This window comes from Blennius ocellaris (assembly GCF_963422515.1).
Source record: "Blennius ocellaris genome assembly, chromosome: 9".
Classification (NCBI taxonomy): Eukaryota; Metazoa; Chordata; class Actinopteri; order Blenniiformes; family Blenniidae; genus Blennius; species Blennius ocellaris.
Genome location: NC_137658.1, coordinates 23582809 through 23596792, shown reverse-complemented (window position 1 = coordinate 23596792; position 13984 = coordinate 23582809). Strand labels below are relative to the sequence as shown.

Below are 13984 nucleotides of genomic sequence, written 5' to 3'. Positions count from 1 at the left end.
GACCTTGGTTGATGATTCAAAGGGGAAATCCCTGGAATACATTCAAAAAATTAAACATGAAATGATCATAATCAGATTAACCCTGATATTTTACAATGCTGAATTTTCACTTGATAATAGTGATGATTGATATGTCATCTTGACTATGTTTAATTGTGACTTGTACTATTTGTACTTAATGGAAAGTAGAAGTAATTGTCTCTAAATTTACACTGTGTGAATCAGGGGTGTCCAGCCTCGGTCCTGCAGGGTTCAGCTCCTCCCAGTTCAACACACCTGATTCCAATGAGGGGCTCGTTATTGGGCTTTTTCACAACCTTAGTGATGACATCATCGTCAGATTCAGGTCTGCTGAACCAGGGAGAACTAAAACATGCAGGACAGCCTTACAAATATTAGATACAACATTGATTACAAAGATCTAATTGCTTCAAATGTGGTTGGAAATTATGTTTGCTAATTTAATAAATAGGACTAAATATAGGTCCCTCATTTAAATGTATATATATATAAATTTTACTGTGAATACACTCAGTTCTTATTTCTGGATAATTGTGATTCTAAATACATGGAGACAGGGCCTCCCCGTTGCCCATGTCTGATTAAAATACAAAAGAAAGAGAGACTAAGGCCCCGTTTACATGACAACGTTTCACGTCACAACACGTAATCCATTGAAAAAATGAGTGCGTTTACACTGCAGCATGACACACTGACAACGATGTAGTTAGTATGCCAGGCCATGGGAAGGCGCTGTTGCTTGATTTTGTAATGAAACCACACAGACGCGTGCAGAGAAGACTACGCTACAAACGTGGAGAAAATGTAGAGAACCTGACATCCATATGGACCTGATGCATCAGATGCTATCAGGGGAGAGTCTCAACTATTAAACTACTGATATGGATGTTAAAAATAGAATTCCGTGAGTCAAACCACTATGAGTCCACCATGTTTGTTTTCAAGTGGATGGAAGGGGAAGGGAGGGAGGGGGGAGAGTTGCGTATGCCCTAACCATGAAGGAATCTTTCAACCTCAGGAGCCGGGATAAAAACTTTGCGGATACAGTGGATCTGCACACTGGCGTCGTGTAAACGGACCCCCCAGAAGTGAAGAAGGTTTTGCGGATTCACTCGTATTTATTGTCGTATAAACGGGCCCAAGAAAGAGAGTGAAAACTGTACATTTCTCTGCATGGCGATGAGGTGACTCACGCCTTTTGCTCACACACTTGACGGGTCACACCTGCGCTCGTGCGCCACTAAGCGCTAACTAACTAGCGAGTGGAAATGAGGCCACGAGGCCAAACACTTAACACCGTGGCATCAATGGAGCATAGCCGAGTCAACACCTGCTAACAAGCTGCTGGGAAAAAAAAAAAAAAAGGGAGAGCGAGATGCGGTGAGAGGAAGAAAAGAGGAAGCGAGCAGAACTGAAGAGAAAAGAGAAGAGAAACAGGTAAAGAGACGTAGGAGAAGCTGGCAGTGATTTATGAAGTGCTGTGGCCCTTTCACTCGTTTTGTACCGTTTCTCTTTTGCCTTTGAGTCACGGAGCTTTGGTAGTGACACTGAAAGCTCTTGGCAGGAACAGGAGATGTGTGTACACACACACACACACACACACACACACACACACACACACACACACACACACACACACACACACACACACACACACACACACACACACACACACACACACACACGAACACACACATGAAAATTCGCCTCCAAACAGGTGGGAAATATCAATTAAGACTTTTCTTGTTTCTCTTTTCTCGACTTACACTCCTGTTTTAAGAAAAGGTGTGGAGTGTGCGTGTGTGTGTGTGTGTGTGTGTGTGTGTGTGTGTGTGTGTGTGTGTGTGTGTGTGTGTGTGTGTGTGTGTGTGTGTGTGTGTGTGTGTGTGAAGCAGCGTGCCGTGGAAACAGAGGGGGGAGCAGATGTTTGCTTTGCTCTGCAACTCTATAAGCTTGATTTGAACAGCGCACGGCTCTTTTTCAAGCAGCACAAGAATGTTTTCCAATGAGCGCGGCAGAAAATGGTTTTGCTTTTCCAAACATTGACATATGGTCAGGGTAGGATTTGCTGTAGGGATGGTATGCATGTACCTCCCCACCCCTCTGGTCTACGTATCCCTCCTTTCTGATAAACTCGTTCCATCTACCTTCATCTCTCAAGGCCACACACATCAAATAATATACAAATTTCAAAATATAAGTAAAACAGCTGCCAACACTTGAGACAGACTCAAGAAAACGACTTCAGTCACATTGTGACATGCTACTATGTTTAGGATTAAACAAAACTCTTGGTCTCAGATGTTGGTATCCATAGCAGATTGTTTTACTTTGAGCACGATGATTCTCATTATGAAGACGCCGCCGCCGCCTGCTTTTGCATTACAGGGAGAGATGCCAGTTCATATTTTGAAAATGAGTTTTAATGTGGATTAATGTTTAGATTTCGTAACTTAACTTTGTATTTCATAATGTCGTAAATAGTTTTTCTTTTCCTCAGTAAATGTCCAATCAGGACAGAGTTTCCTCTATTGTGTCAGGACTCCCAGTCCATATTCTCCTGCAACTTGGTAGTTTTATTTTGACCGTTTTGCTCTGTCCGATCATCATGAACTTCAGACAGTCCACTGTTGGTGGAGGCCTTCTCCACATTTTCCCATATTTAGCTGTCTGGACCGGTCCTTCCCCAGAGGATGCCCATCATCGCATTTAGGTAATCTCACCAGCGAGTTGTGTGACTGTTTTGGTTTCTTTTTATTACAGTTTTCAGAAAGAGTTTTCTCCTCCTGGAAGAATTGCTTTCCATAGCTGAAGGGTCTGCTCTATCCTCTGCCCTATGATGAGTCTGGCAAATCAATGGATGCATGATTTTCTGATGAATTTCATGGCAAAATATGAGGCTGTTGCCCTGCATGGCGTGTTAGTTAATAACAGTAAGTTCTAAAAATGTGTGTTTTATAATAAAATTAAACCTATTCCTTACACTGTAGAAAGACTCAATCAGCTTCTCTGGTCTGATTTATGGAAATGTTGAGTGTTTGTTAAACATCCAGTGCATGAGCAGTCAAACATCATCACCTGCAGTGAAATGTGAGCTGTTGGCCGCAGCTTGGCACCCGGCAACTCTACGTATGCGCCGCGGCCCAGGAAGTGAACGGTGGCCGTCTTTTCACACTTGTTGCCATAGAAACCAGGTATACAGCGGCAGATGGGCTCCCCGGACACCGCCAGGCACTGGGCGCCGTTCTGGCAGTCGGACTGGTCGCAGGGGCTGGTCTGCAGCAGGATCATCGGAGGAGGGTTCTCACAGAACAGCCCGCTGAGGAAGGAAGAAAATAAACCCATTTCTTTACCTCCTTGGCCCATTTAAGACACGTCGGCTGCTTCAGCCTGTTCAGCGCACACAAACACACCAATGATGGCGGCCAATCAGAGCAGCTGGGGATTTAGTTTGTTGCTCCGGTACCCTGATTGGAATTAAACCGCCAGTCTGACCTCCTCTACCAACTGAGCCAACTGTTTGCATGGCCGCCATCACCGTGCGTGTGCGTGTGTGTGTGTGTGTGTGTGTGTGTGTATACTAACATATTGGCCAATATAGAGACATAAAATGAACGTTTAACTGAAAATATTTACCTACATAGACGGATCAAATGGTACACAACCATACAAACATAAGTATGAATATAAAAACAAAAAGTACAACAACACCGTCATATATGGAATTTATCGTATAAACTAACTTGTTCAAAAGTTTTTTTCAAAACTTGAGCCAACAAATTCAAATAAATATGCATTAAATGTATAAACTGCGTGCACACAATTAAGACAACCTTAAAACCTCTTCAATCTATGAGTTTTGAAGAAGAGTATTATTTTTAACTAACTACAAAGTAACTGGTAGAAACTAGTAACTCTGTTGAAAGGCTACATTTTTCACGACGGGCCCAGCGCTGCTTGTAACTGCGTCTTTCTCTTTTCCCTCCATCTCTTGTGATGAATTTGTTTCTCTCTCACCAACCGTTTCTGCTATAATTAACCACATGGAGCTGCAGCTGCTACACACACACACACACATACACACACACCCACAGTAGGTCGAGATAGTCAAGTGTCTGATTATGAAGTGCCATCTGCATCCTCCTCCCAGTCTGGTCCTGCAGTGTCTCGCGGCTGATTTGTTTCCGTGCCTCTCACCTGAAGCCCTCCTTGCAGACGCAGGTATAGCCGTTGACGGCGTCCACACACTCCGCTCCGTGCTGACACTTATTCTCCAGACAGTCGTTATAGTCCTGCTCGCAGTGCTGGCCCACGTAGCCTGGTAAACACTCGCACCTGGGGTGAGAGGGCGACACGGAGAGGATTACTGTGCAACGTGAGCGCAGGTGTTTCACTGCAGAAAAATGGTGACAGCTTCAGGTCTTTTCACTTTGCCCTTGCAGGTGTTTTCAGTTTGTTTTATTTCTGCTGCAAGACACTTAACTCACCGACCAGGTCTCTTTTTATGCTGCTTTTTTTTTTTAAACCTCGTCCACACGGTTTTTAGGAGCGAATGCAAACCAAATGGGCCGGGACGATGTCACTTCAATCATGCAAAGCTTTGATGTTATAGTGTAAAACTACAGTTGCATGAAATATAAAGCTGTTTGTGCCAGCCATTGCACATGAATGTACAGAACAAATCATTGTGTCCTGAAACAACTGACGTAACATATCTACAATAAAGATTTAAAACCTGCTATTGATTTAACCGCAGGGATTCATGTCAAGGTCCAAACATAAAAATCCTACAGAAAAGGAGTTAATTTAAGATCTGTTTTGTCAAAAACACCCTAAAACTGTGTGGTATACGTATCGGGTTTGGCAGCCCCTGCCAAAGTTTCCACGTTATGGAATAAAACTACCCTGAAAACACGAGTGCCACGCTCTCCTGGGTTCTCTCTGAATGCCTTCTTATTGTGATCGACTGAGGGCGCTCGGCAACAATCAACCTCTTTCCTCTTTTCATTTTTCTGACCTTTGCTCTCCCGACGGATCAACGCCGCCGTGACCTCCACCCAGCGCTCACCTGTAACTGCGGCCAACGTGGACACACTTGGAGTCGTGCTGACAGGGGTCGAAGCCGGCGAGACAGGGGTCCACCACCTCGTCACACAGGTCACCTGGTGGGGAACAACAAGACGTGCTGACTGGATTCCGACACGACTGAAACATGCTTTTGTTTATGAGAGGAAACAGTGCCACACTCTCGCTTTGTGTTACTGTTAATCCAGGGGCGTCAAACATAGTTTAGTTCAGGAGTAACAAGCAGTCCGATGTCATCCTGAGCGGGCCGGACCAGTAAAATAGTGCAAAATTACTGATTTAAAAAACATTTTTTTTATAATTTGGTCTTTGGCAGACCAGACCCACTAAAATACACTAATATAAGGTTTTAACAATGTCTATTGTATCAAATAAGAATTTTATACATCAATACTTAAAAACAATTTCAAAGACACACTCTAATTTTAAAGTCAAATCTCTTGCAAAGTAGAGTAAGACTGGTGAAGAACACACAAATTCAAATTGCTTTGCTGGAGACACAGGAATATCCACATTCGTTACAGCACTTATTGCAAGTATATTCAGAAACATTTCAGCAGTAGTACGTTTACTGTTTTTTTTTACAAGTATACATACTTCAAGGCGAGGACTTTTGCCATCTCTACAGCAGGTAAAAGAACTTGCTTTTTTACCATTTGGCGATTTATGACTTATGTTAGTCAACTTAAGACATCCGGATTATGTATGTTCTTAGCAGTGGTGGCTGGTGGTGAATTTCTTAGGTGGGGCTCATCATTATTATTCAATTCCAGCCGATATTAACTTTATTTAAATACAGTGAGTTTATAAACCACATTACAACAATCTTGCCTTTATTGCACTGAGAGAGGCCCCCAGTTATAATATCTATTGTACTTTTAGACAGCGAGTGAATAAAGAGCACTTATTAAGACTCTTTTATTAACACACTTGTAAACAAATACAAGCAGAAGCTTCATTAGTCCCTTTTAGAAAATTTATGTGTTTTGGAGCTGATTTACCTGAAATGACAATTAGTCTGAGTTTAGGGAAAACAAAAGGTATATCAGGTATATTTTTAAATCCATCTTTCAGAGCATTTTAGAATGCTTTGAAAGAAACCTCAAAAAAAAGAATTTCAAAATAAACAGTACTTTTTAAGCTAATACATTTTCAGTTATTAATACATATGAACATATCTAAACATTAATAAAGATCAACCAAGCTGGACATGTTTGCAATATTCTGAACACAGTTCTGTTTGTGTGCATTTAAAAATAACTTTGATAGAGAAAGTTGAACCTGACCTGCAGCTTTTTAGCCAAATTTATTCTTTTAAACTGGTAAATTAGAAGAGATGTGAGTTAATAATCAGAGACTCACCGCTGGTTGTCTTCATCTCAACACCTCATCGAAACACCAGGACAAACCAGAACTGATTTTAAGCCAATCACCAAGCAGGTATGGTGAGGGGCGATTTTAACGGCGCCCCATGTCTCTGACATCAAATGATGGTGATTGATTTAATTCTATGTCAGTCACTCTGGTGTTAATTAGTCATTGGTGAGATACTAAGCAAGAAATCCTCTCTTTTATTGAAAATTATCTGTAGAAAATGAAGTGAATACAATTCAGGGCCCATTGTTAGTTTGTTGCCAATTACATATTTCAACAGAATTACAGTATAGTATATGTATATAATATTTATATATTTAAATAAATAAGCACTCCTTCTTGACCCCAGGGAGGGCGGTCCCCTGGCGCCCTCTATTGGCCAGCTGCCACTGGTCTTTTGGATTGTTTCTTGACATATGCATCTGTTATATTCCTCAAGTGACAAAAGAAAACCACTGCTCTGTGTTAAATGGCAGCATCATGGCAAAAGAAGCATATTGCTAGTGAGGGCGTCAGCAGACAGGTGCATTTTTAACCTTTTCTTTTTTACATTAAACTGTCAACTTCTGATACCAGTGGAAGAAAAAGGAAGGGAATAAAATAAACATGAGTAGGATAATGATTCTGTGTTGTGTGTGAGGCCTGAGATCGAAATGCAAACAGACGCAAAGGAAAAAAAAAAAGAAAGCATTATGAGGTTTTTTTCTCAGAGCTGAAGGGGTTAAACAGGCTGTGTGACGGCAGGGGCTGTCTCAAGTCACACAGATACACACATGTCCGGGGGGCGAGAAGGGTTAACAGTGTGTAACAGCAGTAGCTGAAGTCGATCATAAGGAGGAAGAGAGGATTGAGAAAGGTCAAGTACATTTCCATCATTCTCTGTCTGCTTTAATCTAATCCTGCTGCCTGCCTGCGCCTCTCTCCTCCCCCTCCCTCCACCCCCTCCCTCCTCCCTCCTCCCCCTCCCTCCTCCGCCCCGTCTGTCTCCAACACCCACTTCTCCACCCACGGACAGACACTCAGCTGCAGCATGCACCGCTAACGTGTCTGAATGAAGATGGTACGATCCATCCAGACCGTCACCGATTAACCTCAACACATGTCTTTGGACTGTGGGAGGAAGTACCTGGAGAAAAATAAAAACAAAAAAACACGCAGAATCCCCCCCAACGATGGAATCGAAGTGCGGAAAGTGCTTTGGTCGCTTATGAATATGGCGCAAAATCAACATGATGCCACATGATTTACTACATCTGAGAACGTTTGCATTGCTCCTGATGGTTTCTATTTTTACCACCACAACTTTTATTTGCAGACTTTACCAGAGTAAATGTACCGTGTTTGCAGGGTGTGTGTGTGTGTGTATGTGTGTGTGTGTGTGTCTCAGGTTCAGCCGTCTGATGGACTGGTGATCTATCCAGGGTGTGCCCTGGCTGTCGCCCCAGTGTTATCCGGGATTGTCTCCAGCATGGCTCCACATGACAGGTATGGAAGACGGATGGATCGTTTTTCATTCCCGTTCAGCCACCGGTCAATTACCAACTTCAATTAAAAACATCTCACACACTCATGTATACAAACATGAATTGTGGAGCTGCAGTTTCTTCTTCTGACCCCCTTGAACTTCATGAGACCAAAAGTTCCACACAGAATACATTTTTCATCATCGAAAAGTTGGTTTGACATTTAATTTGTAGAACCCTCAAATCAGCTGTTTTGAAAGGCCTTCTGACATGAAGGTCATATTTTCCCCGGTGTAAACTAAAGTCCTGGTTGCTGAGTTTAGAGAAAGTGTAAGAGTAACTAGTGAAGGGCCGTCCTCTTAATGTGACACCTGATGATGAAGCCACGGTTCACTGAGCTGAGCAGGGTTCCAGTGTGTGTGTGTGTGTGTGTGTGTGTAACAGCTGTATGCAGGAGGGTGGCTGGCAGTGTGTGAGGACTCTTTATGCCAACGATAATGACATGCAGTGGGTTCCGATGAGTGTGTGTGGTGACTGAAATCTAGCCAGTGTCAAAGGTGTGTGTGTGTGTGTGTGTGTGTGTGTGTGTGTGTGTGTGTGTGTGTGTGTGTGTGTGTGTGTGTGTGTGTGTGTGTGTGTGTGTGTCTGTTAGAGGAGACTGTCACAAACAGAAGAACTTAACTCCTCGGTCAGCAGTTTAGCTTCAACTTGCTGAACTCCACTAAGGCAGCACTTTCTCTCTTTCAAATCTCTCAATCACACTCTACTCTGCCCCTCTTGAGCTTCCTCTCCGCCTCCTCTCACTCTGTTCACACCAACCAGAACAATCTTTCTTCTCCACGTCGTTCTGAAAAAGATTTCCGTGCACAAGCCACTATGAACACGGCTCAAAACACATACTGTATGGCAGGCCTTCAGGTGGCGCTGTAACTGCCACAGCAACACACCAAACACATTGGCGAATGAGAGACTCGTTTTCTGATCCTAAAACGCTGCACCGTGTGGATAATGGGACAAAAACGATGTGGTTACTTGCACCGGCGTGGTGGTGTGGACGGGCCTCCGTCCTCTGCTCAGTGTGCTCTCTCATTCTGCCCCTTCAAACTTTCTCTGCACCCCTCTCACACTTCCTTTCCATCCCTCTCTTTCTGTCTTCACCCTTTTTCTGTCTTTCTCTCTTTGCCCATCTCTTTTCACTGCCCCTCTTGCTTTTTCTTTTGGTTTTCAGCTCTCTCTTTCTGTCCCCCCGCTGCCCTTTACTGGCCCTTTAGTAACCCTTTCCATTGCTGTTTGTTTTCCCGTTTCTCTGTCAAAATCAGTCCCTTCTTGCTGCTTTGCTGTCGTTCCATCCCTCTCTCTCCCTCTCTCCTCCTCTCTCTTCCTCTCTCCCCCATGTGGCTGCTCTTCAAACCTCCTGCCGCAACAATTTCAGGTCACTGTAGAGAACATGTCATTACAAACGCAACGTCCAGTAAAGTGGAAAATATGATTTTGTATGTATGTGTGGAGCAGTGGTGGTGGACCCTGTGTGTGTGTGTGTGTGTGTGTGTGTGTGTGTGTGTGTGTGTGTGTGTGTGTGTGTGTGTGTGCGTGTGCGTGCGTGCGTGCGTGCGTGCGTGCGTGCGTGCGTGCGTGTGTGTATACCTGTGTAATTGGGTGGACAGACACAAGTGTAGTTGTTGACTCCATCAATGCAGGTGGAGTTGTTCTCGCAGTCGTTGTCCTCACAGTCGTCGGGGTTTATCTCACAACGCTGGCCCTCGAAACCTGGTGGACACACACAGCTACACACACACACACACACACACACACACACACACACACACACACACACACACACACACACACACACACACACACACACACACACACACGCAGATACACAGAGACAGAAAATGTGTTATTGCAAGGCGACTGGGCTGGTGTGCACTCCTGCTGCACAATTTAAAATGAAATCAATCATACAGATCAATCAGCTGCTTCAACTCCAAATGTTCTTAAATTCCCTAAGATAAGAAAAAAAAAACATTTAATGTATATCCAAGTGGGTTTATTCTGAATGCCAGGCTGGTTTTCAGTGGTGTGTTAAAGTGGCCGGCTTGTAAACATTTCATCTTTATCACTCTGGCTAAATGTCTTGTGTATTGTGTCGCATAATATTGTTTTAAATAGCGGAGCTTTTACCGTATTTGCACGACTATGATGTGCGCGTTGCGGTGTGGGCATATTGTCAGCGTTTCAGTAGAAAATAAACTCCAGATCCCTACATTTCCCTGCACCGTCACTGAAAGTTGTAGCTCCCCCATAGCAACCGCAAAAAATAATCTTGGGCACCGTCACTGCCTTCAATTCAAAATGTCCCACACAGGTTACATTAACTACAGAAGCTGAGGTGATAGCTTTGGTTTGACCAATTTTTTTTTAAAGTTCCTGTAATCTCATCTGCACATATTGTCCATTGTCAAAATGAATAACTTTTAAAAGGTGACTGCAGTGAATAAAGAAGCTCTAAATCAGGGCAGTGAAACTCGTTTTCAGTGTCCACAAAGAGTGCAATTTGATCTCAAGTGGGTTCTACCAATAAATAATAAGATACATTATAACCTATTAATACCTATCACTCTAAATTTCATTTTCATTTTAGTACAAAGTACTTTTTGAACTACCCTTTTACAACACGTGACAAACCTGAAATTGGAAAAAAAACAACTACAATTTGAACAATATCATGCCTCAATTCAACACATGACTTACACTGTACGGCTCATGGTGGGTTTTATTACACCATTTATGTCTTCAAAGGCATAAAACATGTGGCCACACTGAGCTGGATCTCAAAAATATAGCAGGCTAGTTCATTTTATGATCAGAATAAATTGTCAAAATCGAGCACGCACATTTCTACATCTGCAAACACACACACACACACACACACACACACACACACACACACACACACACACGTGTGTGTGTGTTTTGCTTTCAGTGCAAGTCAGCATGTATGTATGGTAACTGCCTTTCACCAGAAGCGTCTCAGTGTTGGTGGACTGCCAGCATGAAGGTGCCTGTGAGCCTGAGCTCAGGGCATCAAACCCCTGGCTTTACAGCTTCAAATCTTTCAGAGAGCAGAAATGTAGCAAAAGTCATGTGTAAAAAAAAAAGCCAATTATGAAACTTGCTCGTCTCATAACTGGCGAGTTGTCTGTATTTTACAAGAGTAAAGTTACTTAACTGACCTCCTCTTGTCTTGATGTAGGGCCGTTTCACTCTTTTGCACTGGTGCAACTCAACTCAACTCTGCTTTGTTTTTTATTTCTCATCCATTTTGACTCATCTAATCTAACGTTGGTGCCTCACAGACTTTCTCTCACACAAACACTTATCTCGCTCGCTCTCTCTTCCCACACCATGCATGATAGACATTTGTTACCCCCACCTAGTCTGTCTGCCAGCTGGGGGAAAAAAAAGTCTCACTTAAAAATACATTATGCTATGGGACTCTGCCCTCAAAGGGGTTAAGTCCAAAACAGAGTGACCATATCATGTTAGTAAGATTTAAGCAACTTTGCCGATCCATCAGTTCATCTTCTATAAGCCATCCGGCATCCATTGTCTTATCCGGGGCAGAGTTGTGGAGGCAGCAGTCTGAGCAGAGTTACCCAGACTTCCCTCGCCCCAGACTCTTCCTCCAGCTCCTCCGGTGGCACCACAAGACATTCCCAGGCCAGCCGAGAGACACAGTCCCTCCAGCGTGTCCTGGGTCTGCCCCGAGGCCTCCTACCGGAGGGACATGCCCGGAACACCTCCCTAGGGAGGCGTCCATCCAAAACTGATGCCCGAGCCACCTCAGCTGGCTCCTCTGGATGTGGAGGAGCAGCGGCTCTACTCCGAGCTCCTCCCTGGTGACTGAGCTCCTCACCCTATCTCTAAGGGTGGCTGAGCTCCTCACCCTATCTCTAAGGGTACGCCCAGCCACCCTACGGAGGAAGCTCATTTCAGCCGCTTGCATCCGGGATCTCGTTCTTTCGGTCATGACCCATAGTTCATGACCATAGGTGAGGGTAGGAACGAAGATCGACCGGTAAATCGAGAGCTTCGCTTTTTGGCTCAGCTCCTTCTTCACCACGACGGACCGATACAACGTCCGTATAACTGCAGACGCTGCATCTTCCCCCCACAATCGTGAACAAGACCCCAAGATACTTGAACTCCTCCACCTGTGACAAGGGCACTCCACCCACCCTTCTATAAGCCTTTACCCAAATCAGGACAGAACTGTATTTCACTCACAGATAAAGAGAGAACTCTATTATTCTAACAGATTATTCTGGAACAACAACATTTAACGTGAAGCAGAAAACTATTACATCTGACAACTTACCTGTGGTAACCACATATTTTATAAGAGAAGCGGTGCAGAGAATATCAAGAAACTGCTTTTTGATTGATTGCTGTTCCAAAACTACATTTTTAACTGTTACCATCACTGAATTTTTCCATGAGATTGTTACTTTTATTGTAGACTAATGCTGGGCCAGCTCTTTAACTTCCTATCCTCAAAAGACCTGACTCCAGCCCAAAGCAAGCCCAAGTTAGACAAGAGGCAGAGAAGCTGTATGGATGGATCGTAACTCAAAGACGTAGCGTCAGAAATCCAATGGCAAAACATCGAAACGCGACAGTGGTCGGACAGCATTAATCGAATCCAAGTTTTGACTTTTAAATGACAAAGTTAGACAAATGTATCCCCGCTTCAAGCCAAAGGCTAATTGGACTTATTTAGTCTCACAAACTGATTAGTCAACATCCTAAAATGTCAAAGGGCCCAGTCCTGGTCTCTGCCTGTGCTCCCCTCAGAGCGCACCACAATCCACCTGTGTTGGTTTTGCCATTAAAAAAGACAATGTAAAGGGTAAAGAGCTCCCTAATAGTGTTACCACGGAGGGCGGTAAAGGCCAGACGCATATCAAAGCTTTCTAAAGGGCGGAGGCCTTATTAAGAGGGTTGAGGGACGAGGGTATTTATGACAATAGTTGTGCAAATGTGGCCAGGTGCCATCAACAGCGGCCCTGCACACACACACATTAATACTGTTTGTTGTAACATTTTTTTACCCAGGAGGACCGACCTGGATTCTTCTGTTGGTCCTCCACAAGGAACCTCAGGAGCATGGTCAGAAAACTGAATTATCATCATTCTTTACCACGTTTTGCATCTTAACTACGAACGGCTGCCGCTGTGGCACTTCAGAGACTTTTACTGTTTATCTGATGTGGTTCTATTCAATTTAATGAAGAAAGGCTTGTTTTGTTAAAAAATAAAAAAAAAGTGGGGGGGGAAAGAAAGAGAAAGTCCTGCATTAAAATGTCTTACAACATTAAGTCTGTCTTTCATTTCTAAACAGTTGTCGAGCGTTTTGATTACATTTGGTCTGCGGTCTGCCGCCACTTAGTTTGTCTCCTCGCACTTCTTCACCCAAATATCACTTCAACACTTTGGCTTCGGCCTCCTGATCCAACAGGAATTAGTCATGACTCGGTGCGGGTGCGGTTACACACTGTTTGAGATATTAGGTCACAGCTGAGCGTCTTTATAAAGTTTTTTTTAAACTTATTTTAGAGTTCCTTGGTGTCGTCTTGTGGAAAATGGAGCAGTAGTAAGCTTGAATGCCAGAGATCACATGAATATCACATACGTTCTCCGCTGATGAATATTGGTGAAGATGGAATGACACTTTCTAAAGTGTAAAATCACAAACTGAACAATAAATAGTTGCTTTTAGACAGTAAACAGTTGCACAGTGGCTTTCTCCAGTTACATTCAGTCCAAATGATATTCTTGAGGTTAAGTCATGACCCTTAGGGGCTGATTTACTAAGATCCCACAATCCTGGTCGAAGAAAGAAAACGGCGAGCAACGGAGAGAACTACACAACCAACGAGCATGAAGTCATCTCAGCACGCTACGCGACCTGATCCACAGGCCTGATATTCTACACTCATGGAGGCGAACGCAATAAAATAGATTCGGAGTGTTTGTTT

At 43.6% G+C, this 13984-nt stretch overlaps 1 protein-coding gene across 1 annotated transcript in view; it reads right to left on the bottom strand.

Annotated features, from left to right (window-relative positions):
* Positions 1-13984, bottom strand: part of slit3 (slit homolog 3) — a gene marked incomplete at its 5' end in the record, with an annotated part of 301781 nt that overhangs the window by 16766 nt on the left and 271031 nt on the right. Inside the window, 4 exon segments of the mRNA XM_080502187.1 lie at positions 3100-3340; positions 4219-4356; positions 5090-5183; positions 9588-9727. Of these exon segments, the coding sequence (XP_080358313.1) occupies positions 3100-3340; positions 4219-4356; positions 5090-5183; positions 9588-9727 (613 nt within the window).